Here is a 25,298-nt window from a genome sequence, read left to right on the forward strand (position 1 = left end):
ACATTTTAAACATTCTGCTCTTATACCTGTTCTGTGCTTGGTCCTAATTTCTCCTGATTTGGCCTTGTGTTCACAAACATGGATTCAGAAAGCACTACTTATGCCTATTTGCAGAACTGGACTAAGTGCAATTTTGATGACTTGGTACAAGGTTGATTATTGAAAGAGAAAATCGTGTTTGAAAGAATACTTGAATGCTGACTTAAGTTGAGTAAATACAAGCAGTCAATTTATTAACATTCCTCGTAGACAACTATTCTGGTTGGCTTGATTTGTCTACCACGATTTAGTGTTTGTGGTTCACTGCTATGTATTCCTTCCCATTTTTTTAATGATGTAAATTGAAAACTATATTTCTTAGAATGTTCTGTTTTAGGTGTATTTGTTTTATTTCCCACATAAGTAAGACAACTATACAACTCCAAGATGAAAACAGTAAGTATGTGTACTTGCTGTGTTTTTATTTAAAAATAAAAAACTACAATAAAAAAAGAAGTAAGCCTCTGAAAACCACTATGGAAATGGCATTATAAGATAAAAAATGTAAATTATTGGGGCAAGGCTAAGTCGCGCATGGAGTGAGACGTGTTTGCTTGGGTCTCTGCTCCATGGCGCTTGACTAAAGCTGCCTACGACGTTTGCCGGGGCTCCTGCCTGGGACCTTACTGTAGCTAAAGGATTGGGGGTGCATTCGGTTGCCCGTGCAAGGCCCTACCTGTCCTGCCGATCTGGAATCTGGATCAGACTCCCCACCACAGCCTGGTAGTGGTCATCTTGGGCGTGCCTCTCCGTGGTGTGGACCATGCTGGGTCACCTTTCTTGCCTCAGGATTCACATCGGCTGATGCTGCGGAGGGGGAGGCCCCACTCAAGATGCATGGTAATCGAGACCGATCTGATGCCACGGGTCTGCTGAGCTGGTAACCTGTGCTGCCCTCACTGAAGCTTGGCAGGCGCCATCTTGGAGGAGCCCTCCCGCAGCGCGGATCCCGCTGGGTGGTCTCCCTTGATCTGGGCTCGCAGCGGCTGCAGTGGTGACGGGGGAGAGCCCCGTTCATTCTTTCCTACATAGGGAGAGCAGTCCGGTGCGGCGAGACGCCCAGCTACGCTCTGAGAACCAGTAGGTTCTCAGTGAAGCTTTGCTTTGTACCGGAGTACTTCGCTGCACTGCACACACAAAAGAAGTGAGCTGGGCCCCCGTGAGCACCCGACCAAGGAGACTCAGCCGAGTAGGATGCGAGGATCTCCCGGGGCTAAATAATTATCAGCTCATGATCCGATGCATTAGCAGTCCCTCTGGCCTTAAGCTTTATCTCCCTGCTTTGGACGAACCATTTATGAAGCTTTTCACCGAGGGCCCCTGAGTGTCACTTCAGCCCTGTTGTGAGCTTGATACTGAGGGCACCTACACACTACCGTAATAGTGCTGACGGATGAGCCTGGGGGAAGAACTGGAGGCTTCAGACTCTTTGTCACCCCACAGAGTGGATGGAGGCTGTGTGTGAGGGGGACAGCTTGGATTTGTCTGTTGCACCAGTGGCTTGGGGCGAATGCTGACCACGGCAACCTCCTCGTGGACTCACCTCTTTGCCTCTTGAGAGTTTGCTCTGAGGGGCCCGGAAGAGACTAGGTGACCTCTCCCTCTATCATTCTTGGGGCCCTGCCTCCATGTCTTGTCCTGACCTGAGTCCTGTGGCGCAAAGAGGATAATTATAATAGTCTTCATCAACTAGTGTTCCTTGCCGTGAGTGGTGACTCTGGAGCTTACTTGGAGGTCTGATAAATTTTTTTTGTTGTCACGACTGCCCGTGCCTTGTGGATACTGCTGATTTTTTCATGCAGTGAGTGTCTATCCCCCTAGATAACTTGGACCAAAACCAGAAATAGGGGCAGTGGGAGCCTGCTGGCGCCTCTCTGGAGTCCTAATTTTGTCCTTTGCATCCTGCATTTGCTCCTTCTGGACACAGAGGTGGGGTGGACAGTCTGCTGCCACAGCTGAGCTTTGTAGGACCCCCCCTTACTCTGCTCTGTGGATTCCATGGCAGTTTCTATCATCTGAGGGTACGGAACAGGGGGAGCTCTCCTTTGGAAGGAGCGTTCGTCTGAGGTCTCCCCTCCCTCCCACTACTGCGGACTCTCTACCTTTGGAGGGGACAGATCTGTCGCATTTGCTTTGTCTCTGTGGAAAGACTATGCTTATATAGGTTGCTACATTACTACCACCCATATTTCAGTCATGCCCCCTAATTCCAAAGCCAACAAGGACCCGGACGCGGCCTTGTTCAGGGATAATCCAGTGACCTTTCTATGGTCTAAAACCAGCGCGCAGTCACAGGACACCCCTACTCCTTCAGCGGGTGCTCCGGACCAAGCAGGATTGGGCATACCGATTACACAGGCCTTCATGACATCCTTCCTTCAGGAGATCAAGGATGAAATTGGCTCCCTCCGACAAGATTTCAAGGCTGGCCTTCAAGACATCCGGAGGGAGATCACAGAGATGGGAGAAAGAGTGGACGCCCTTGAGTGCACGATGGACGCTAGATCCGAGGATCACGAGAGCCTGTGGAAAAGAATGGCTGAGCTTGAGTACCAAAACATCATCCTGCAGCTAAAGCAAGAGGACTTGGAAAATCGCAGTAAGCAGAACAACCAACGTATTAGAGGAGTCCCGTTCGGGACAAAAGGCAAAGACCTTTTAAGAGGTCATGGCCTATACGGCTGACCTCTTACATGCAATCTGCGAGGGGGAGGAGACGTCATCCCCATGCGGGACAGAGCTCATCAGGTGCAGGGTCCTCGTAATAGACCTGGATTCATCCCAGATATCCTCAAAAGAGTGCATTTTTTTGCGGACAAAGTGGCTATCTTGAGAAAGGTGCAGGGAGCCAAAGACATTTCTTACAATGGTCTGTCGATCCAGATTTTTCATGATTTGGCTCCAGCTACTCTGAAAAGGCATAAGGAATTTAAAGTAATCACAGAAAAGCTCTGAGATCTTAATATCAAGTATCAATTGGGCCATTCCTTTGCTCAGTTGGTCACCTGGGAAGGAAAGCGGCAAGCTCTTTGATCGCTGATGGAGGCGAAGAAGCTCTTACAACTCCTGAACGAACCAAAAGATGCAGACCTCCCCACTTCCCGGGACTGTCCTGGCGGCCCCTTACGCCCCGACTGGTCCACGGTCGGACTACCCAAGCACAGACGACGCCTGCAAGAGCAAGACTCTTCTCAGGTCAAGCAAGAAATTATTAGCCATATCAAGGGCTTGAGTGACTCCTCATCGCCATCTCGCTCGCCGGCCCACACGGAATAAGGTGGCTAAATCTCTACTCTACTCTCGGTGCCTCGCTACCACCTGTGTTGTTGGGACATTGGTCATCCCGATTGGATCTTCCCCCCAAAAAATTACTCTATTTAGTTGGTACCTGGTTGTAAGACATCATACGTTGGTAATACCAAGCCTTCACCAGGACTGCACTTGCTGCTGGGAGGAACACCTAGATTCTGTCTCCTCTGGAGCCATCACCGGTGGCATCGGCGGCGCCCTGTTGGTGGGAGGACTTTGCAGCTGATCTTGCATGACTACAGGCGACTGGATGCGGAGACCCACGAGATACCCTGCGCTAGCCGCCCCCTCCTCTACTACAGGGATCTCTCGGAAAGTGACTTTTCCTGAATGGCCTGTCCTCGGGACTCTGGGCTATTCCTCATGGACTCTGACACTATTTGGCTCAGTTGGCCACGTAATTTAGTGTTCTCTGTTTCTTTTTCTATTCTTTCTATTTTCTTCCCTTGTAACAATGATAATGGAGGGAGGCGGTCTGGCCTATGGAGCTCTTAAATCTTTGGGGATCTCTGGGAGCCATCTAGCAAACATAGAAGTGTTGAAGCGCTTTAGGAATCTGCTATTGCGCTATGGGTTGAGCATAGGGGGCTGTGGCTGAATCTGAAATGTGGGTTTAGACATAGCTATGGGTGATTTGTTCGTTTAAAATGGATCTGGATAACCCTGTGAAGTTTCTCTCAATGAATGTAAAGGGACTCAACTCTCCCAATAAAAGGCGCCAAGTATGGCGGTATTTACCTCAGCATGATCCCGACATCATATTTCTCCAGGAGACCCATCTTCTCTCTCATGACTCACTCCAAGTATCCCTGACAATTCTGGGCTAGTGCCTCTACTAAAACGGGTGGGGTAGCTGTTTTCCTTAAATGACCCCAGTGCTAGGGTTACAAAAGACAAGAGTGGGAGGTTTTTAAAGATCCAAATAACCTAGGGTAGGAGATTCATGACCCTTGTGAACATTGATGCCCCCAATCAGAATCAGGATACATATCTACACACCCACCTCCATGACATCCATCACTCCTTCACTACACCGATCATCCTTGGTGGGGATTTTAATTTGGACTGGAACCCAGAATGGGATCGTACGACGCCTGCCTCCCACAATACTGGAGTAATGTCAGCAGTTTTAAGAAATACTATCATGGACTTGGGACTAATAGATTAATGGAGATACGATACCTACACCTGGACACTAAAAACAACTCCTTTTACGCACATGTGCATAGGTCGTACTCTCGTATTGATTATTTCTTTCTCTCTTTGCCATCACCAGGGCTGAGATTTCTGATATCTCTTTGTCGGACCATGCGCATCTACTGATACTCTACAGTCCCCCAGGCTTCATGCGTAGACTGCCCATAGGTGGAGTCTCCTACCTCAGGTTCTGCGAGACCCTGTCGATATAGCTGACGGAGATCGAGGGCTTTTTTTGGTGAATGACCTCACAGACACTTCTGAGGCCATAGGTGGGATTCTTTTAAGGCTCCCATGGGGGGTTATCTCTACTATCTTAATTGCGAGAATCCGAGAATCTTGCCTTGTAGAGAACACACTCACCGCCGACATCAAAACATTAGAAAGGCAAGACCACCTTCAGCCATCCCTTCGTAATAAACGTCTCCTTGCGGAGGAATGGGGGCAACTACATTTACATCACACTAATAAAGTGGAGAGATTGATTCTCGCCCTTGACCAGAAATTTTATGTGGGTGGAGACAAGGTGGAGATGTGTCTTGTGCAGGGTCTTCGGGCTTGGAACACGAGAGCGCATATAGCCAAACTCAAGCATCCGGATGGTACATGGGCTATTTCAGAATCCGGTAAGTCTATGGTCCTCTCGGATTTTTATGAGACACTTTATGAGGACACTACCGGCCCTCTGGAAGCAGTCTGGGAATTTTTGGACTCCTGCCCCTGGTACACTGTTAGTGCTCATCACAAGGGTCCAATGGAGGAATCAATTTCGCAGGAGGAACTAGCGTAAGCTTTGTAACAACTCCCAACGGGGAAAACTCTGGGACCCCATAGCCTACCAGTAGGTTTTTATCGTATCTTTTACCCGCAGCTCCGGGAAAATTTATTACACCTTTTTAACAGTTTCACGAGAAAATATTGTTTTGTGTGAAAAAATATAAAACAAATGATTAGTTTGCTAAATCAATTCCGACAAGTAATATAGTGTATTTTCCTCCTTTACAGGATCTTAGTTTTAGTAAACATTAGTTTTTCAATTACATTTTTTGCTGTAAATTATGAAAAACATCTTTCCAAGATTACTTTAATGTTTGTATTTGCTTTTTTTAGTTCACTTCACATGTTCGGATTGGCGCACAGACCAGTGGCTGCACTTAAGATGACCGCCTATTGGTTCCTGTCATTTTCTAGTTGGGGCAGTCTAACTCGAAGACGGTCATTAATGCCTTTTATAAAGATTCTCAGGAATCAGATGAAGTCTGAATGTTTGTTTCAATGAAAGCATCCAGCTCAACAGGCTTGAAAGTAACAGCCACCAACAGCAACTGCCGACCGAGGTGATAATCCTCATATAAAAAAACAACCGCTGAACTTTCTGATAATAACATAAGGAGATTCCACATTCTAACTAGCCCCAAATATAAATAAAACTAAACACATTTTCAAGATCTTTTCTGACTTAGTGAGACATTATGGTCCTTCAATCAAGTCACATAACCACATTGTTTCTGTATCCAGGTAGCAGAAAAATGGTAAAGCTAATGTTTTGCATTAGGCTTTTGCACCTGAAACACAGGACTCAGTGTGAACTATCATCATATTATCCTTGGCTAAGTCCATTCATTTGTTCACTGTCAGTCAAGCGAATTGGGCCAAACTAGAAACAACTTAAGACAGGCAGGGGTGGCTATCTAAGCAATAATCACAAAGGTTATGATGGACTTCTCTATAAGAAGACTGTTTGTTTGTTGCTATCAGATTCTTGCAACAAGTCATGTTTTGTCACTCAGCAACAAAAAAATGGATAATAGTTTATACTGGTGGAAGTCTATGAGAAAAGAGGAGTGGCTAATAGGAGGGAGCGATAAAATAACATTTACTCTCACTCAACTATGTAGACCTTTAATATGATGCTATGGAACTGGGACCAAAATTAATTTGTTGTTGAAACCCGAAAGAGGAATTCCAATAGACAGTGTCAAAAACCTCTATAAAGTTACCCAGCATCACCACACAAGGGTGCCCAAGATTGTGGGCCATCTGAACTTTTCAGATGCAATGTCTTGTGATCCAACCTGGCATGAAGCAATTTTGGGCTGGATGCATTAGGGAAAGGATTAGATTGTGTGTTAAACCCCAAGTGATGTACTCTTTCAAATCCAAACAGCCCCGGAAACCTACATTTTGTGCAAAGGAGATGGGTATCAAGGAGAAGCAGTCCTGCTTGACAGATTAAATGACACCCCCTCTTGTATTCTTATCATTGAGCCTGTTGACACTCACAGTCATTATGCAGTATTTAATCATTATGTATTTGTGGGCTCCAATGCTAGAGGGATGGACAGTGAAGGAGGTGTGATGCTGTAGTCTCTACAAACGAAATGGTGGTGTGGCACACCGAAGGGTTTAGAATGTAATCCAATAGTACAGCGCAATAAGCTTTTTCTTGACTTTTCCGGGCGCCTCAAGAATGTTTCTCTCCCGGCCGGTAAGAGAATAATTTGGAAACAATATCAAGGGGGGCGTAGGAACATCCCACGCTGAATCTTGAGGAGCACCAATGGGCCTTGGCCTCTAAATTATCAAACGTTACTTCATCAATAGATCCCCTGATGAAGGGACTCTATGTCCCGAAATGCATTGGGATTAACTATGGGATTCACAAAGGATTGAAACATAAATGTCGACACCAATGACAAATCTACGGTTGATTATATGATGTTTAAATATACAACTATGAAGATACAATTGGAATAAAGATATATTCAGCTTTAAAATGAAGTAACGTTTGATAATTTAGAGGCCAAGGCCCATTGGTGCTCCTCAAGATTCAGCGTGGGATGTTCCTACGCCCCCCTTGATAATGCTGTAGTCTCTGACATTCAAATGAAAAACCGAGGAGCTAGTAGTTCTCGAATGTGTAAAGCCTTCTCCATGTCTTAATCTATGTATGGGTTATTCCTTGACCTCCGGTCAGGTTGCACTCCCCCCAGCAGCGCCGCCACTCAGCCGGATCCAGTCTGGAACCTCTCTCACCAGGATTCGAGGCTGCTGCGGTACCTGTGATCTCATTGTATTTTTTGTGCCTGATTGCTGCCTGCGTATTTTCTACTATATTCTCTGTATTTTCACCCGCTAGTTGTATTTTGTATTTGTGCACGACTGTTGCCACTTTCCCGCCGCTCCTGCCCCTGCGCCCCCCCCCCCGGTATGTCCCGCTGCCGCCTCCCACTCCCCTGCTCCCGTCCCCCCCCCCCCTACTAAATGTCGACTGCCGCACGGTCACGCAGCAGGCGCGCCGCTGGCGCACCAAAGGCAAGCCTGTCTGCACCCGCCTGCGACCAGCGCCAGGAACCCTCGGTCTCCCGACTCCCACCGCTACGACTCAGCCTGCCTAAACACCCTCAACCCTGGAGGCCACACTGACTGCGTAAGATCCTCGCCCAACAAGACCCATGGGCAGTTCTCGTGCGGACACTGCCAAAGGTCCTTTACCATCGACATGTTGCCCACAGCCACCTTCACTGCATCCTTCTCAACGTGCGCTCCCTACACCATCATGCCGTAGAGATCTGGGACCTGATCGACATCCTCTCGCCCAACGTTGCATTCTTCACGGAAACCTGGACCAACGCCACCTCCGGCCCCGACATCGCCACAGCTGTCCCGGACGGCTACAAGATCCAGAGAAAGGACCACCCACACCGCCCAGGAGGAGTACTAGCCATCTCACACAAAACCCACCTCCAGCTCTCCACATCCAGCACCAGCGACCCACACTCCAACACGGAACACCTCCACTTCCAGATCCAGACCCACCCCAGGACCACGGTACGTGGCACCCCTCATCCACAGACCCCGTGCCCAGCCCGCAACCACCATCACCGAGCTCGCCGCACCCCACTCTATCACTTCCACAACTACATACTGCTCGGGGACCTGAACCTCGCCAACCTAGGACTGAAACAGCTTGTCAACAAGCCCACCCACAGAGTTGGACACACCCTCAACCCCATCTTCGTGGGGGATCTAACATCTGCTTCAGCCACACGCCCCAGCCTCTCTGGACAGACCACCACTGCGTCCATTCCACTTTCAACAACCCCACAGCACCCAAGCCCGCCCGCGCCTGCCTCGACGGAACTAGAGCAAGGTCACCAAGGAACACCTGAACTCAACCCTCCTCCAAGACCCCCCAGGGCTACCACCGACACCAACTCCACAGCCAGGGAATTCCACTGCTGGGTCTCCTGCTGCACTGACAAGCTGTACAAAAGGGGGTGGTGATGGACGGAGCATCTGAATCAATCAAACACTCACACCCAGTCAAAAGATGTGGGTTTAATCCATCACCGTTCTTTAGCCCACTCTGCCACCCCAGTTCAGACATGGCTATATGCAAATCAGTCTGACCCTGTGCCTCATGGGAACAGTCCAGCCCGAACTGCCAAGCCAAGTCTTCCCTGGACCGGAAACAAGCTTCTGAGAACCGGTTTCTGGCATTCCAGCCGTCTTCAGCCCGGCTATGCAAATCAGTCTGACCCTGTGCCTCATGGGAACAGTCCAGCCCGAACTGCCAAGCCATGTCTTCCCTGGACCGAAAACAAGCTTCCAAGGACCGGTTTCTGGCATTCCAGCCGTCTTCAGCCCGGCTTGCTTGAATCCAGTGGCAAAGTGAGCAAGGGACTCACGTCTGAGCATACCCTGCCACACTTATGGCGGCCAAAAGCGGTACAAAAGGGGGTGGTGATGGACGGAGCAGCTGAATCAATCAAACACTCACACCCAGTCGAAAGATCTGGGTTTAATCCATCACCGTTCTTTAGCCCACTCTGCCACCCCAGTTCAGATATGGCTATATGCAAATCAGTCTGACCCTGTGCCTCATGGGAACAGTCCAGCCCGAACTGCCAAGCCAAGTCTTCCCTGGACCGGAAACAAGCTTCTGAGAACCGGTTTCTGGCATTCCAGCCGTCTTCAGCCCGGCTTGCTTGAATCCAGTGGCAAAGTGAGCAAGGGACTCACGTCTGAGCATACCCTGCCACACTTATGGTGGCCAAAAGCGGTACAAAAGGGAGTGGTATGGACGGAGCATCTGAATCAATCAAACACTCACACCCAGTCAAAAGATCTGGGTTTTATCCATCACCGTTCTTTAGCCCACTCTGCCACCCCAGTTCAGACATGGCTATATGCAAATCAGTCTGACCCTGTGCCTCATGGGAACAGTCCAGCCCGAACTGCCAAGCCATGTCTTCCCTGGACCGGAAATAAGCTTCCTAGGACAGGTTTCTGGCATTCCAGCCGTCTTCAGCCCGGCTTGCTTGAATCCAGTGGCAAGGTGAGCAAGGGACTCACATCTGAGCATACCCTGCCACACTTATGGCGGCCAAAAGCGGTACAAAAGGGGGTGGTGATGGACGGAGCATCTGAATCAATCAAACACTCACACCCAGTCAAAAGATGTGGGTTTAATCCATCACCGTTCTTTAGCCCACTCTGCCACCCCAGTTCAGACATGGCTATATGCAAATCAGTCTGACCCTGTGCCTCATGGGAACAGTCCAGCCCGAACTGCCAAGCCATGTCTTCCCTGGACCGGAAACAAGCTTCCGAGGACCGGTTTCTGGCATTCCAGCTGTCTTCAGCCCGGCTTGCTTGAATACAGTGGCAAAGTGAGCCAGTGTCTAACCCAGGGTGGTGTGGAGTGCAAAAAAACGATGGATTTAGGCCCAGATCCTTGTACTGGGGTGAATGTATGACATTGTTCTACATTCTGTCCATCAACTGTGTTTTTTGCAATTTTCACCCCGAGTGTGCTGGGTATACTCAGATGTGAGTCCCAGGCTCTCCACACCACTGGAGTCAAGCTATCCAGGCTGATGAAGGCTGATAGCCAGAAACCGGTCCTTGGATGCTTGATTCCGGTCTGGGAAAGACATGGCTTGGTAGTTCGGACTGGACTGTTCCCATGAGGTACAGGGTCAGAGCTGATTTGCATATAGCCAGTGTCTAACCCAGGGTGGTGTGGAGTGCAAATAAACAATGGATTTAGGCCCAGATCCTTGTACTTGGGTGAATGTATGACATTGTTCTACATTCTGTCCATCAACTGTGTTTTTTGCAATTTTCACCCCGAGTGTGCTGGGTATACTCAGACGTGAGTCCCAGGCTTTCCACACCACTGGAGTCAAGCTATCCAGGCTGATGAAGGCTGATAGCCAGACACCGGTCCTTGGATGCTTGATTCCGGTCTGGGAAAGACATGGCTTGGTAGTTCGGACTGGACTGTTCCCATGAGGTACAGGGTCAGAGCTGATTTGCATATAGTCAGTGTCTAACCCAGGGTGGTGTGGAGTGCAAAAAACGATGGATTTAGGCCCAGATCCTTGTACTGGGTAAATGTATGACATTGTTCTACATTCTGTCCATCAACTGTGTTTTTTGCCACTTTCACCCAGAGTGTGCTGGGTATACTCAGACGTGAGTCCCAGGCTCTCCACACCACTGGAGTCAAGCTATCCAGGCTGATGAAGGCTGATAGCCAGAAACCGGTCATTGGATGCTTGATTCTGGTCTGGGAAAGATATGGCTTGGTAGTTCTGACTGGACTGTTCCCATGAGGTACAGGGTCAGAGCTGATTCGCATATAGCCAGTGTCTAACCCAGGGTGGTGTGGAGTGCGAAAAAACGATGGATTTAGGCCCAGATCCTTGTACTGGGGTAAATGTATGACATTGTTCTACATTCTGTCCATCAACTGTGTTTTTTGCAATTTTCACCCCGAGTGTGCTGGGTATACTCAGACGTGAGTCCCAGGCTCTCCACATCACTGGAGTCAAGCTATCCAGGCTGATGAAGGCTGATAGCCAGAAACCGGTCCTTGGATGCTTGATTCCGGTCTGGGAAAGACATGGCTTGGTAGTTCGGACTGGACTGTTCCCATGAGGTACAGGGTCAGAGCTGATTTGCATATAGACAGTGTCTAACCCAGGGTGGTGTGGAGTGCAAAAAAATGATGGATTTAGGCCCAGATCCTTGTACTGGGGTGAATATATGACATTGTTCTACATTCTGTCTATCAACTGCGTTTTTTGCACTGACAAGCTGGCACCTCTCCGGCACACCGCCAAACAACGCTCGCTAAAGGCCGCCTGGCTCACCACCGAACTCCAAGAAGCCAGGCGCACCTGCAGACGTTTGGAGAAAACCTGGCGGAACCTGAAGGCCACAGAAGCACGAAACCTTCTTAAGATCGCCATGAAGGACTACCACCAGTGTATAAGGGACACCAAAAGAACCTTCATTAGAGACAAAGTCAAAACCAACGCAACCAACACAAAGGAACTGTTCAACGTCATTCAACAGTTTGCAAAACCATCCTGCAAAGCCTCTGACATCGCACCCTCTCAGGAACTATGCGACAAACTCAGCTCCTACTTCCACCTGAAGATCCTGGCCCTATACGATAATTTCAGCCAGCCTGCAGAAGACAGCACCACAACACGCACCACCGCCGAGAAGCAGACCATCACCTCCTGGGCCACTGCGTCTGCCGAGCTCATCTCCTCAACCATGAAGAAGACCCACTCAGGAGCCCCAATGGACCCTTGGCCCCTCACATCTTCCAAAGTGCCGCCGCTGCCATCGCTCTCGAACTAGGACACACTATCAACTCCTCCCTCACATCCGGCATCTGCCCTGAAGACTGGAAATGCGTAGAGGTGAAACCCCTCATCAAGAAACCAATGGCCGACCCAACGGACCTGAAGAACTACCGGCCTAAATCTCTCATCCCGTTCGCTGCCAAAGTCACCAAACGACTCGTGAACGCCTAGCTGACCGCAGCAACCACTGCACCGAGACTGCCCTTCTTGCTGCCACCGACGACATCCGCATGCTGCTTGACCAGGGACACACCACATCCCTCATCCTCCTAGACCTCTACACAGCCTTCAACACCGTATCGCATCACACACTAGCCACCAGACTCCACAACACAGGAATTCAAGGATCCGCCCTCAACTGGATCCAATCCTTCCACTCTGGCAGAACCCAGAGCATCAGACTCCCCCCTTTCCTCTCCACCCCCACTGACATCATCTACGGAGTACCCCAGGGATCTTCACTAAGCCCAACGCTCTTCAACATCTACATGGCCACCATAGCTGCCATCGTTAGACAGCACAGGCTTAGCATCGTATCCTACGCCGACGACACCCAACTCATCCTCTCCCTCACCAAGAACCCAGAAATCACCAGACTCAGCTTCCAGGAAGGAATGAGAAGTGTAGCAGCTTGGATGAAGGAAAGATGCCTAAAGCTCAACTTCGAGGTCCTCATCCTCGGACCCTGCACCACCGCATGGGACAACACCTGGTGGCCCTTCACCCTCGGGAGCACACCCACCCTGACTGACCACGCTCTGAACCTCAGCATTATCCTCGACTCCTCCCTCTCCATGAACCGCCGTTTCCTCCACCAGTTTCAACTGCATCCGAATCCTCCGCAAGACTTTCAAATGGATGCCCCCCCCCCCGACCTGCAGAAAGACCATCACCCATGCACTCATCACCAGCAGACTTGACTACGGGAACGCTCTCTATGCCAGAATCAACAAAACTCTTCTAAGCAAGCTCCAGACCATCCAGAACGCTGCCGCCAGACGCATGACCCAACACCTCCGTAGCCTTCACTGGCTCCCAGTCGAGAAGAGTATTACCTACAAACTCCTCACCCACGTCTACAAATCCCTCAACAACATCGGACCCAAATACCTCAACAACCGAGTATGTTTCCACGTACCCAAGAGAAACCTCCACTCCACTGACCTCGCCCTGGCGGAGGTCTCCCGCATCCGCAGAACCAGAACGGGCGGGAGAGCTTTCTCCCACATCGCGGCCAAAACCTGGAAACTGCTCCGGTCAACATCAGATGCTCCCCAACCCTCCACTCGTTCAGGAAAGACCTCATGACCTGGCTCTTTGACTGACCCGGAGCTGCCCCCTGACCCCCCCAAGCGGCTTGAGACCCTCACGGGTGAGTAGAGCGCTTTATAAACCACTGATTGATTGATTGATTGATTATGGTAACTATAGCAAACCAAACCTAGAATATGGTAACCAAATGCATACCCTCCTAGATCCCCTCTCTATACTTCTGCCTAGAAAACATCTTTTGTCATTAACAAAATCCTAATTTGGAAATTAAGTGGTGTTCTGATTAGCACTGCAATATGGTGTGTGTGCAGCCAAATTTCAGGAGCTCTGTACCCTGAACACTACTATAAATGGTCATTCATGGATTACATGAGGTGCCTGTTCCCCAAGACTGCCGGTAGTCCCCTAAGAAAGTCGAATTCCCCACACCTCTCCCACGATAGGGATCCGTTGCTGTTACTATTACAACTAGATATGAAATTATTCTAATACATTTTGAGAAACGCTGACACCGGGGACAGCAAATAATACATTTGGAATTGACAAATAGGTGTTGAGTTCTACAAAGTGTTTGGAGAAAATCCTCACTAAATATCTTTGAAAAGGTGTCTGCCCTATGTATTACCTTTTTGGAGCCATGACTATTTATTATATGGTCTACGCCATTACATAAATACTATTGTTGTCTGGTGTGAAGCATCCTTAATATTCTGCTACAAAATACTTATGGAATTATCAGACAAATTCACAACATGCTATCTGAATTCAATTGCAATTCACATAAAAAATTAGCACAATGGAAGCTAGGATAAGACATTTTTATTTTTGTAGTATTTGACAAGCTAAAAAAAAATACATTGGTGTGTTACATTCAAAGTTAGAGAAATTAACATGTTTCCACCAAATTTAAAAAGAATCATCTTTGCATATATGACATGCAAAAAGGAAAAGGGCAATAACTTACTTTCTTCTTCGATTTGTCTCTGTAGAAAATTTTCTAACTCTTATTCGATTTTGTTTTTGTTCCTCCCGTAAAGTTTGGCGTTCTTCTTCGAGATCTCTTTCCAGTAAAGTTCTGATGTTTCTTTTTACATCATAAAATTAAGGTCAATAAAGGTCATACAGTCTTTTTATGGTACTCAGAGACTTTGTACATGGCAAATTATAACATTATATGTTTTATAATGCATGCTATCAACGCTAGAGTAGTAACTTTCATGTTTGTTATCTTAACAAATTTCTCAGCAATGCAAAGACATAGCACTTTAGAAATCTACCTACAGCTACTTTGCTGTTGTTGAATCAGGTTCTGGTTATCAAAAAGGAGAACAGCGAGGATTGCCAATCACGAACAGTTTAAGTTTAATTAAACTATAACAGCTGGGAATAGCAGTACATCTCTTACAGCTATGTGCTGGAATTCAATTTGTATTAGGTACATGCCATGAAATATATCGTACAGTAGGTACAATAAAATGAAGCTGGTCCACCTTTTGGGAGGAAATACTGGTAGAGTGGGTCATAAATTACGTGTTTAGATGCTCAATCCCACCCTGATAGAAGGGGCCATAAATACCAATGGAAGTCACTTTCGGAGGCGGTCCAGGTGTGTCATGGGTGTTATCTAGAGTAGACATTGTTTGAGCTTTATCAGATGAATGCAACTGACCAGCTGCTCTGGCATCATTCCCTTGGGCTGAATGCAAGGCCTTTGCTATGCATTTATTTGTATTTATAAATGTGTGCATTTGACTCTTTCTTTAGGTATTACACCTGGGACCATATGTGATTTACTGCTGCAATGTTTCAGGTGTGTTTGAGGCTTGTTCCATATCTGGTGTTTCCATCACAGGAAGCACTAGGGGTGAACAAAGGGCAGCTGTGTTATGTTGATGAAGAGTCACTCTGAAAATGTAATGAGCGTGTTATGGTGAATTTTGGTAGCCCAGGTAACAGTTGTTCTGCGGTGTGCTGGACTCCTAAGAGTGAGACCTTTCAATAAATTGATCTGAAGCTAAAATTCCCCCCTCTAGTTCAGTTATCAACTACTATCCTGGCTTTTGGTGTTCATGTCTTGCACATGGGGTTTCCTTGTTTCCGGCTTATGGTGTGTGTGTTTCCTTTGGCATTGGGTGTCCTAACCAGGTGCATTGCCCCTAACTTCAGGGTTGCTTTCTTCAAACAGGCACATATTAGTTGTAGAGTGCAGAACAGCAAGAGCAAGATTATAACCATTGGTAGCATAGACCTGCGATCCATCTTGCAACCAAGGCAAACAAGCCTGTGAACCATTCTAAGTTTCTGTCACCTCATTCTTTAATCATCACCTGCTGTAGGTTGTGCAGTGCTTAGATGGTGGTTGACAGAGTGTCATTGTGCAGATCATTCATTAGGATGAAGGTACAGCATGGTGTACCTATCTTGGTGCATACACCCCCTTCCATTGCGGTCATTAAATCCTACACATACCTGTGCCACATCATCATGAGGCAGATGGCGCACATTTCTTCTTTGATTGCGTTACGGCCATCTTCGATGGTGTTCATATTTTTTTGTAATTCCCACCAGGTGATCTGCAGCCATTGAGCATTGGCCTTGGTTTGCATGGTGAAGAAAGGAATCAAAACTCCTACACCTATTTGCGCATCAGTGAAGTGCCGAAACTCTTCAGGGATGTCCTTGAATCCCTCCCAACCAAATTACTCGATGGACCTTCTTTTGCATGCTTGGTGTAGGAACGTGCGCCTTTGCCAATGGGGTAGTGATTCAGAGTAGAGAAATCCTCTCTGGGTATGACCAATGTGGGCATGTATAGGGTGACTAGTGAGCAAACCCCTCTCTAGTCTGGGACGAGCTGGGTGTAGGCGTGTTCACCACATTGCCAGTAGTAGTCCATCAAGGTGGAGGTGCCCCACTGCATATCATTATTATAGATTAGGCTCTTGTAATTGCTGTTCAGCCCAACAAGTACTTCCTGACCACTATGGGGTTCTTCTTACCCTCTATACATGTGTACCCTCCTGCATCCGAGTTCCAGGTGTCTTGGCATTGCAGCAGCAGAGTGTCATTCATCCCGCACCACGGGACCTGTTGTCACTTTTGTTCCCTCATGGATCTGCAGGTGAACTGAACTTTGGGGTTCCACATGTTGCTCACAAACAGGGCTCCAGTTAGACTAAGGACTAGCCTTGGTCCTCACAGGTTGGTACTTGTGTGGGCACGTTATTTCACTGGGTTGAGGGCTTGGTTAGTTCTAAGAGACCCTTGTGGGGGCTGGATTTAGGCCATGTGTTACAATACTGTGTTTGTCCCCTTTTCCTGAGCTTCTCTAAATCGGGCATAGATCTGATCCTGGGCTGTCAAGATGCAAAGGACTTCGGGTTCGAAATCATACTTGGTTAGGTTCACTGTCACTTACTGTGGCGCTACAGTGTTGGGCTGGAGTTTGGCATTTATTTGGCATAAATATAATTATATGAGTTTAGTTAGCGGGTACCTTCCTAGGACAAGTATAGTCTCCTTGAACCTACTGCATGGGGTATCAATAAGCAAAAATACCCGGAGTTGTTAGATGCATGGCTCCCCACTGAGGTCATGTGCTGATACCACGTGTTGTGTAATAGTGCACTATGTAATGCATGTAGGATGCTGTTGTTGTGTGTGGTTAAGTTGTATGTTAAATAGGTTAGATCCTGGGACTCACGCTGAGCCACTTTACCTGGTGACCTAGACTGAAACTTGACCTGGGCCTGTTTCTGTATGGTGACACATAACTGAAATACATCAAAGCACAAAATACATCAAAGAACATGGGGCAAAAGACAATATATAGGTGATTGTTTTTAGTCGGGGTATGAGTCAAAGTAAAGTCCGGGCGAAGCCTTAATGGGCCCGCCTATCCACAAAGTGTTCCTAACGGCTGGGGGAAACCCTATAGCGCTTCTGTCCCCAAAGTGTTCAAAATTCATACTGGAAAAGTCTATGATGTTGACTTCTTTGGTGGTGGTGGGTCCAAGCGAATATCTGACAACTGGTACCATGACCCTTTCTCTTCGATCTTTTGATACAGGGAAACATGTATTAAATTATACAAACATCCACACAGACCTGAGGCCTTAGACCTCCATGCAAAGCTTTAAGGTTAGATACAGTTTAAGGCCTCTGTAAAAACACAGGAGTAGCGACATTATGAAAAACAATATGTCTAGCAGAAATAAATAGGTCACATTGTACGTTAAAGGTCAGGAAACAACTTGCAGTTAGTAAGTTGAGCTTCTGCAAGAAAACTTAGATTATATATTCTCCAGACTAAGGAACCCATCAGTGATTAGCGCAGAGGTTACAGAAATCGGTCACCACAATCTCAGTCTACTTGAAAGATGAGGAGAAGTGCGCCAATCACACTAGGGCCTGTGTCCTTTGAAATTTTGCTGCGGGTAATTGCACCCATTGATTAAGTACGTATGCAGGATTGACCAATCTAGGTGTACATCCTACCTCGGAACATGGTGACACAAATGCCCACTCAGTATGCAGAAAGACAAAAATATCTTTAATGTCGTTAATATTGTTAAAATTTTCGAGAAACCGCTAATCATGCGATGTGAGGGTCTTGTGGCCCACGCATATATGTGCTTTTGTTTCCAAGAAATAGTTATATCTGCTGATTTTATCTTTTACGTTTGTGACGTAAATACCTACCTTTAAACCTTTTTCTGTTGCGGTTTGAAAGTATATAAACCGCAGTTTTTGAACTGTGCTTTGGACATCAGATACCAGTCTCTTTGAAGCGTGGCTGACCTCCCCAGCTGAATGAATGCATAAAACCAAATTTGTCAATTTGTTTTCTTGGCGTTTGTTCAACAGATTTCCCTCAACATAATGATGTAATCAGCCAGGAGTTCCACTTGTTCTCACTGACTGCCACATTCAGAATACCGGCTGTCCTCTGGAATGACTCATTTAAAAAGAAGGTAGGAAGACACCGATTTTCAAAGTCTTCATATTTCTCTGAGGACAGATAGGACTCAGGAGTTGGCAATGGCATCATTAAGGTGAGAACTGTGCAAACTCCATTCCTTTTATTTTTAAGTAACATTTTGACATGGGAATATGTTATATGTTGATATTTACCTGCAATATTGTGTATTGACACAATATTAAGGGATCACAGTGGTAAGTCCGGAAGATCCAGGGGTCTCGGTTAAATAGCCGAAAGTCGTCATAGCAGAGGAGGCAACCAGCACATATTCTGACGTTGTGAAAAATGAACAGGTGGAGACTAGGTGTCCACTAGAACTTTATCCTGAGTAAGGAAAGAAACACTCAAGTGTTACTCCTCAGGCTTTAAATCTCGAAGTCACAGGATGTAGTTGCAAGTAGTGAAAAGTTGTCCCGTCTACGAATTCGGAGGGAAGTGACCAGTATTATTTTTGCCCTAGTATGCAATTTAAAAGATAAGGATGTATATGTAAATGTAAACAGAAATGTGGCCACAGATTTACGTTATGTTGTAGTTTTATGGTGTATGTTATGCAGTGTATAAACTTAGAAAGTCCTATTTTGTGAGAAATATTGCAGAATGTTAGGCAAGGAAATATAAGTAATTGGCTGAGCTAGACAAATGCCTCAAGGGTTCGCAAGTAATCAATCACGACAGATTCCCAAATTAATTATCCATTTTTATAATGGTCTGCCTTTTGCCCTTTCTAACCGCACGGTCGCTAGCAGACCAGCAATACCAAAGCCATCTGAGAATCCTTTAATGACAGAAATTTATGAGCTCCTAGGTATTGAAGGCAAATCACCTCTAGATCTTAGGATAAAAACATACAGTGATGTGAAAGAAGTACCCCTGTCAGACAATCAAAAAGAAACCTCCAGAGAACTAATACAAGGATGCTGTCCTCAATATCAGAGCGTTAGAGTAGTATAGTAGCCTCATGAACCCCATAAAAAATATTGATACTACCAAATATTATACTCATGGTCAAATTATAGGGCCCGATTCACAGAACTAACTTACGACAAAATCCTAAACTTACTACTTTTGGTATTCACAAAAGGCATTTAGTAGTTAGGATTTTGTCTTAAGTTAGGATTTTGTCCTAAGTTAGGATTTTGTCTTAAATTAGGATTTTGTCCTAAATTAGGATTTTGTCTTAAATTAGGATTTTGTCCTAAAGAAGGATTTTGTCTTAAGTTTAACTTAAATTTGTCTTAAATTTAATTTGACAAAATCCTAACTTAAGACAAAATCCTAATTTAAGACAAAATCCTCACTTAGGACAACATTTTAACTTAAAACAAAATCTTAATTTAAGACAAAATCCTAATTTAGGACAAAATTCCAATTTAAGACAAAATCCCAATTTAAGACAAAATCCCAATTTAAGACAAAATCCTAATTTAAGACTACTAAATGCCTTCTGTGAATACCAAAAATAGTAAGTTTAGGATTTTGTCGTAAATTAGTTCTGTGAATCAGCCCCACAGAGCCTCAAGATTGGAGACTAGAAGAATTAGAAGAACCATTTTTTATTTCTAGCAGCCAAAATATGGAATTCCCTCCCCGACTCACTGCAACTTCAGCCCTCACGCATCCTTTTTAGGAAGGGCATAAAAACCTGGCTCTTCATGCAGTGCTAATCATAGGGCTCACTCTACCCAGCGCCAAGACGCCTCGGCAAGTGCGCTCTATAAATACCATCAGTCAGTCACTGTTCAGGGTATACAGACAATAGAAGAATTATAGGTCAGTACAGGTAGGAATGTAATTAACTACCTCTCAGGTAATTCTGAACAGGACTTTGTACACTTAGAATAGTGGAGTTGGTTTCAAAATATAACAAACCTGTACCGGTCATTTAACCGATGGCGAGATACCCCTCAGAAGGACCCCTCATCCCCAAGGAATTTAGCAAACCCCTCTATGAGTATTGAGGAAAGTGGCCACAGGATAACATATCACAATCACCAAGAATAGATACTTATACATAGGCCACCAGGTACCCCAGAAACCCCCACAACAACAGATATAGACAAAGAAGAGGTACACCAAGACATAAATAACGTTTTTGGTACAGTTGAAGTAAGGACTAAAAGACATTGGGAGTGGGAAAACATTCTGCCCAACAAACAGGACAGGGCAAGCCCAAAGTGATTAGTCCATTACGTAGATATTTAGAGTCATTGTTTATGGGTGTCACTGGTGGCATTGTATGGCCAACAACAGGTTATATTGAAATAATAACAACATTTCGTGTGACTACCTGGCATTAGATCTCTAACTGTAAGCATTTATTAGGGACCACCCAGTGTGGAACTTAGGATATGAATAACAAGAACACACAGATTCCACAAATAGTTGTCTATATTAACAATAGCATTATTGTTTCTATAGACCACCTATAAATGCTCCAGCCCAAGACATATGCATGGATGAAGTTCAGCAGAGATTGGGGATAAATATGTCCAATGTCCACCTCCATGGCCTGATTACAATTTATGTGACTTACGGAAATACCTCTTGAAGGAAATAGGGTATACAATAGAAACTACAATAAAAATGTGAATACGCAATGTCACTAGGAAGATCGAATATTCATAGTAAGAACAAGTTAGGACTAAATATATGACTAAACATGGCAAAGTGCACCGGATAGATGATGGGGACCCCTTTAGAACACATGGTGAAGGTGTTCCCCGGAGACAAGGCTAGGATAGCGAAACACTGTAAAGAGTGGCATAAGGCAACTTTAAAACATGCACGTGCCTGGCATGAAAAGGGCTCATTTGATAATACAACTATAGAACACATTTCCACCTTCTGACAAAGCAGATACAAGGGAAATAAACTACTAGAGAAAAGGAGGATCATGTAAGACCTATAGAAGGTAGTCTGTGATATAAATATGAGGGAGTCAGAGACAATGTCTCAGACGCCACCTTCGGCACCTCCACCCCCCTACCAAGACGCGCCATCAAGTCCAGACATCGCAAAGGCACGTGGTATGTCCACAATGACATGTGGCATACTAAACTCACTTCCTACCTCCTCACATCCCCTGCTATGGAATATGTAGACCCAGAGTATAGTCCACCATCAAAATCTTCTTCCAAACATGGCAAATATGTTCATATAACTCCACAAGCTCAAATGACCAGCACACCTCAGGAGATGTGAGGTGGGGACACTAATAAATATATAGGAATAGTAGATGCTACATTCACACTCCATTTGGGAGATGAGATGACCCCTACTGGGAAAGGTGAATTTACAGGTCAGCACCCAAATGAAGGGTCAAACAACACACAGAGAATAGATGATGCTAGGAAATCACGAAGTTTTCCATATGTTTCAAGTCTCAAGTATGAAAAAAAGACAGGAAATTTAGCCTTTAAATCAAAAGTAGCTCCCACAGATCACTGGAGATTTATACTCCCTGGACCAGAGGGGGGAGGAAAAGGTAAGTGGGTCAAGGTACGGAAGTATGGACAGATAAACCTGGTATCGGAGGGCCCTAAATGGGTCACAGATGATTGAACAAGAAAGATTAGGGGACATGCTCCTTACACATACCATTCTAGGTAAATAATGTATAAGGTCATCAAAATCTTACAAAGGATCAGAGGGGGCATTAGACAAAATCCCAAAGCATGTTAAAAGAATGTCCCTCATTGGGCACTATAACAGGGAACAGTTGTAACATGCCAGTGAGAGGGGATACAGCAGTAAAAGTACAGTCATCACAGAGGAGGCAGTGAGAGTTGAACAGATTTAGATTTTACAGGGTGCATTCACGTCCATATAAAAGGAAGGGTACATTTGACTTTGGAAGGAGGATGACACTGAGCAAAGACATGGCACGTGTTTTCCCTGTGCACCCAAGTAATGATCTGATACCCATTGAAATAGTGGCACAGCATGAAAACGGTTGGTACAATGTTGTCCCTTTTACCAACAACCTAGCAAGTTGGACGGAAGGACTGGCACCACAGATAATGCCATAGGCATGAGAAGGTTCTTTTGAACACCAAGAGACATGGCAAATGCAGAGATCTGCATATTTCAGGGCATAGGGGATCCTTATTGGGATTATCCGTATATGCAGAACAGCCTGCACGTATGGCATAGGTACACCAGAAAATATGACTCACTCCACCCTCCCTGCCACAGGACACAACTGCCGTTAACATTTAAGGGCCCAGGAGCACATCAATACATACCATGGCCCAAGACGGACAAAGAAAATCTTTTAAAACTGTTGCTACCATTTGCCAAAGTATAGCAGCTTTTGAAAAACACACAGCAGGGATAACTCATGCAATTGGGGATATCAAGAGTTTACTAAGTTCCCTTATAGGAGATGAAACAGACCACCTGTTCAAAAAGCAGGAGTAAAAGATGTGACATTGACCAATCTAAAATTTGATGGGCCAAGCTGTAATAGTCTATGATGAATTATAATGGAAGCAACTTAGGCAAATGTACCAAGAGAGGCTAGTCATTGGGTCCCTCATAGCACAGACAATGCAGTCAAACAAGGACCCAGCCAAATTCCTCAGCAGAATTAAGAAAAAATTGACACAGGAAGTGGGGGAGAAATGGGATGTACTGTTTTATAACATAGTCAAGAATGGATTACCAGCCTAAGTGCAGGATGAACTAGATAACATAGTGGTCTTAGACGCCAAACCGCGGACAGAGATACAGGTACACACAAAACATTTCTGTAAAAAGGAGACAGGAAAAGGAAAAGAGCGAGAAGGACAAGATAGAAAAAGCAGCAGCCACTTTAGTACAGCAGAAACTGCTGAGGAAAACCAAAGGAGGAACTGCCACTGCCACTATCCAGGTCGCAGTGTCCTTGGGTGTGCCACCTGTAGGCACCACAATACAATCCCAGCAATACGCCCAGGGAAACAATAACAAGAATGGGCAAGGAAGGTGTGGGTAAAATAGGCAAAACACTTTCCAGTCGACAGACATGCCACTATTGCAAGGTGCCAGGAAATGTCATTAAAGAATGCATGATCACAAAGAACTATGACCGTAATAACCAGGCAGGGGCAACACATGGCGAGCAAATGGCACCACCTGATGGCATCATGGTGCAGCCTGCCATAAGCCCCCAGGTGATATATCTCTCGCAACCCCAAATGAAGATGCAGCCTCATCAACAGTTCCAGCCCCAGGAATTACCGCAATCCATGCCTCAAATGCAATGTGGGCCACAACAAGCAGCGGAGCCCACTTTACAGCACCAGAACTTACAAGGAGGGGTAACAGCTAGGGGAGGAAACCCCTATCAGTAATATTACATGGGGGGATATGCCCAAGGAAGGTGCCCATGGAGTAGTCTAATGGGTCCAGTCTTATCAGTAACCAACAGGCCAGATGAGGAACCCACTGTGACACAGTAGCCATAAATGACAGGGAAAACACCTTTCTCATTGACACAGGGACCACCAGGTCCTCTATCTCTGGGGCCATGATGAGAGCTCCTTTCACCAAACCTGTGGAGATGGAGATAGGGGGGAGGTACATCAACAGCAGTCTCTTATTCTCCCCAAGCAACCCAGCCAACTTATTAGGACGTGATCTTATGGCAAAATTAAACATGCCGATCCACTTTGGGGAGGATGGGACATTGATATGCTCAACACCAGGCATGTATTGCACATGCATCAAGACATCTCAGCCTTCACTGGAGCAGTGTATCCCATCATAGTCGAAACACCAGAACTATCAGGGAAACTAGTTGAATTGCCAAGGAACTTCCTCTTCCAACATCAGAGCCCCTTGTCTGAGAAGTTAAATTCTGAAGTATCAGGTAAAGACCTCATCTCGGGGGTAGAAACTCTGGAGATATCTCCCACCTATGGGATAGTGATGGCAAGTAAACACACCTGTGTGATGTTGGCCTGTGATATATCAGATGACCAGTTGTTTACTCATGACCCCACACAGCCAGTGACTGCTTACAAGACAAGGTCTGCAGTACCAAGTACTGTCTCTGACCCTATCAAGGACAATGACCTTGCACTGGCACCCTCCAACTTGTGGACAAAAGGCCCCTATCACGTAGGCCTCGTCCACACGGCAGGGCCATTCAGAATAACTTTGAAGGAAGGAGAAATATTAAGAAGAGTAAGATAATACCCTCTATCTAAAGAATCAGAGGAGGGCAATGAACCCATTATACAGGCATTTGTAGAGCAGGGAGTTATATATCTGGTAAATGGTCAAAATTTTGATTCCAAAATATAGACTAACCTAAATATCGACTCCAAAATATAGAATGGACAAAATATCGAATGGACAGGATATAGACATCAAAAATTTCGTTTTGAAGGTAAGTAATGTAATATCGATTGTAAAAATATAGACATTCAAAATATCAAAGTACATAATATAGTTTATTAAAAATATCGAATTTTTAATAATATCGAATTTTTTTAAGTGTTTTGTATGTTAGTATATGTGTGAAAAGTGTATATATTTTTGTAATTTATTTTAAGTAATTAATTTTATGTTATTTAATTTTTGCGTAATTTAATTCTGTAGCGGGTTGTGGGTTTATAGGGGAATAGGGCGGGAAGTAATTTAATTATAATTAATTAAATATGTTAATTAATTTGTATTTATTTAGAATACATTGTTAATTAATTTTTAATTGGTAATTATTTAATTCTTAATTGATAATTAATTTTTATTAATATATTAACTGATAATTATGTGAATTACATTGATTTATTTTCTGTAGCGGGTTGTGGGTTTATAGGGGAATAGGGTTGGAAGTAATTTAATTA

At 45.5% G+C, this 25,298-nt stretch overlaps 1 protein-coding gene and 1 pseudogene across 2 annotated transcripts in view; one reads left to right on the top strand and one right to left on the bottom strand.

Moving 5' to 3' along the window:
- Positions 1 to 25,298, bottom strand: part of CEP126 (centrosomal protein 126) — a 343,370-nt gene that overhangs the window by 230,991 nt on the left and 87,081 nt on the right. For both annotated transcript variants that reach the window (XM_086935283.1, XM_086935284.1), the window contains exon 2: positions 14,449 to 14,568. In XM_086935283.1, coding sequence (XP_086791409.1) covers positions 14,449 to 14,568 — 120 coding nt within the window. The remainder of the gene's footprint in view (positions 1 to 14,448; positions 14,569 to 25,298) is intronic.
- On the top strand, positions 21,398 to 23,909 carry LOC147698702 (uncharacterized; annotated as a pseudogene).

This window comes from Lissotriton vulgaris, chromosome 8, assembly GCF_964263255.1.
Source record: "Lissotriton vulgaris chromosome 8, aLisVul1.2, whole genome shotgun sequence".
Lineage (NCBI taxonomy): Eukaryota > Metazoa > Chordata > Amphibia > Caudata > Salamandridae > Lissotriton > Lissotriton vulgaris.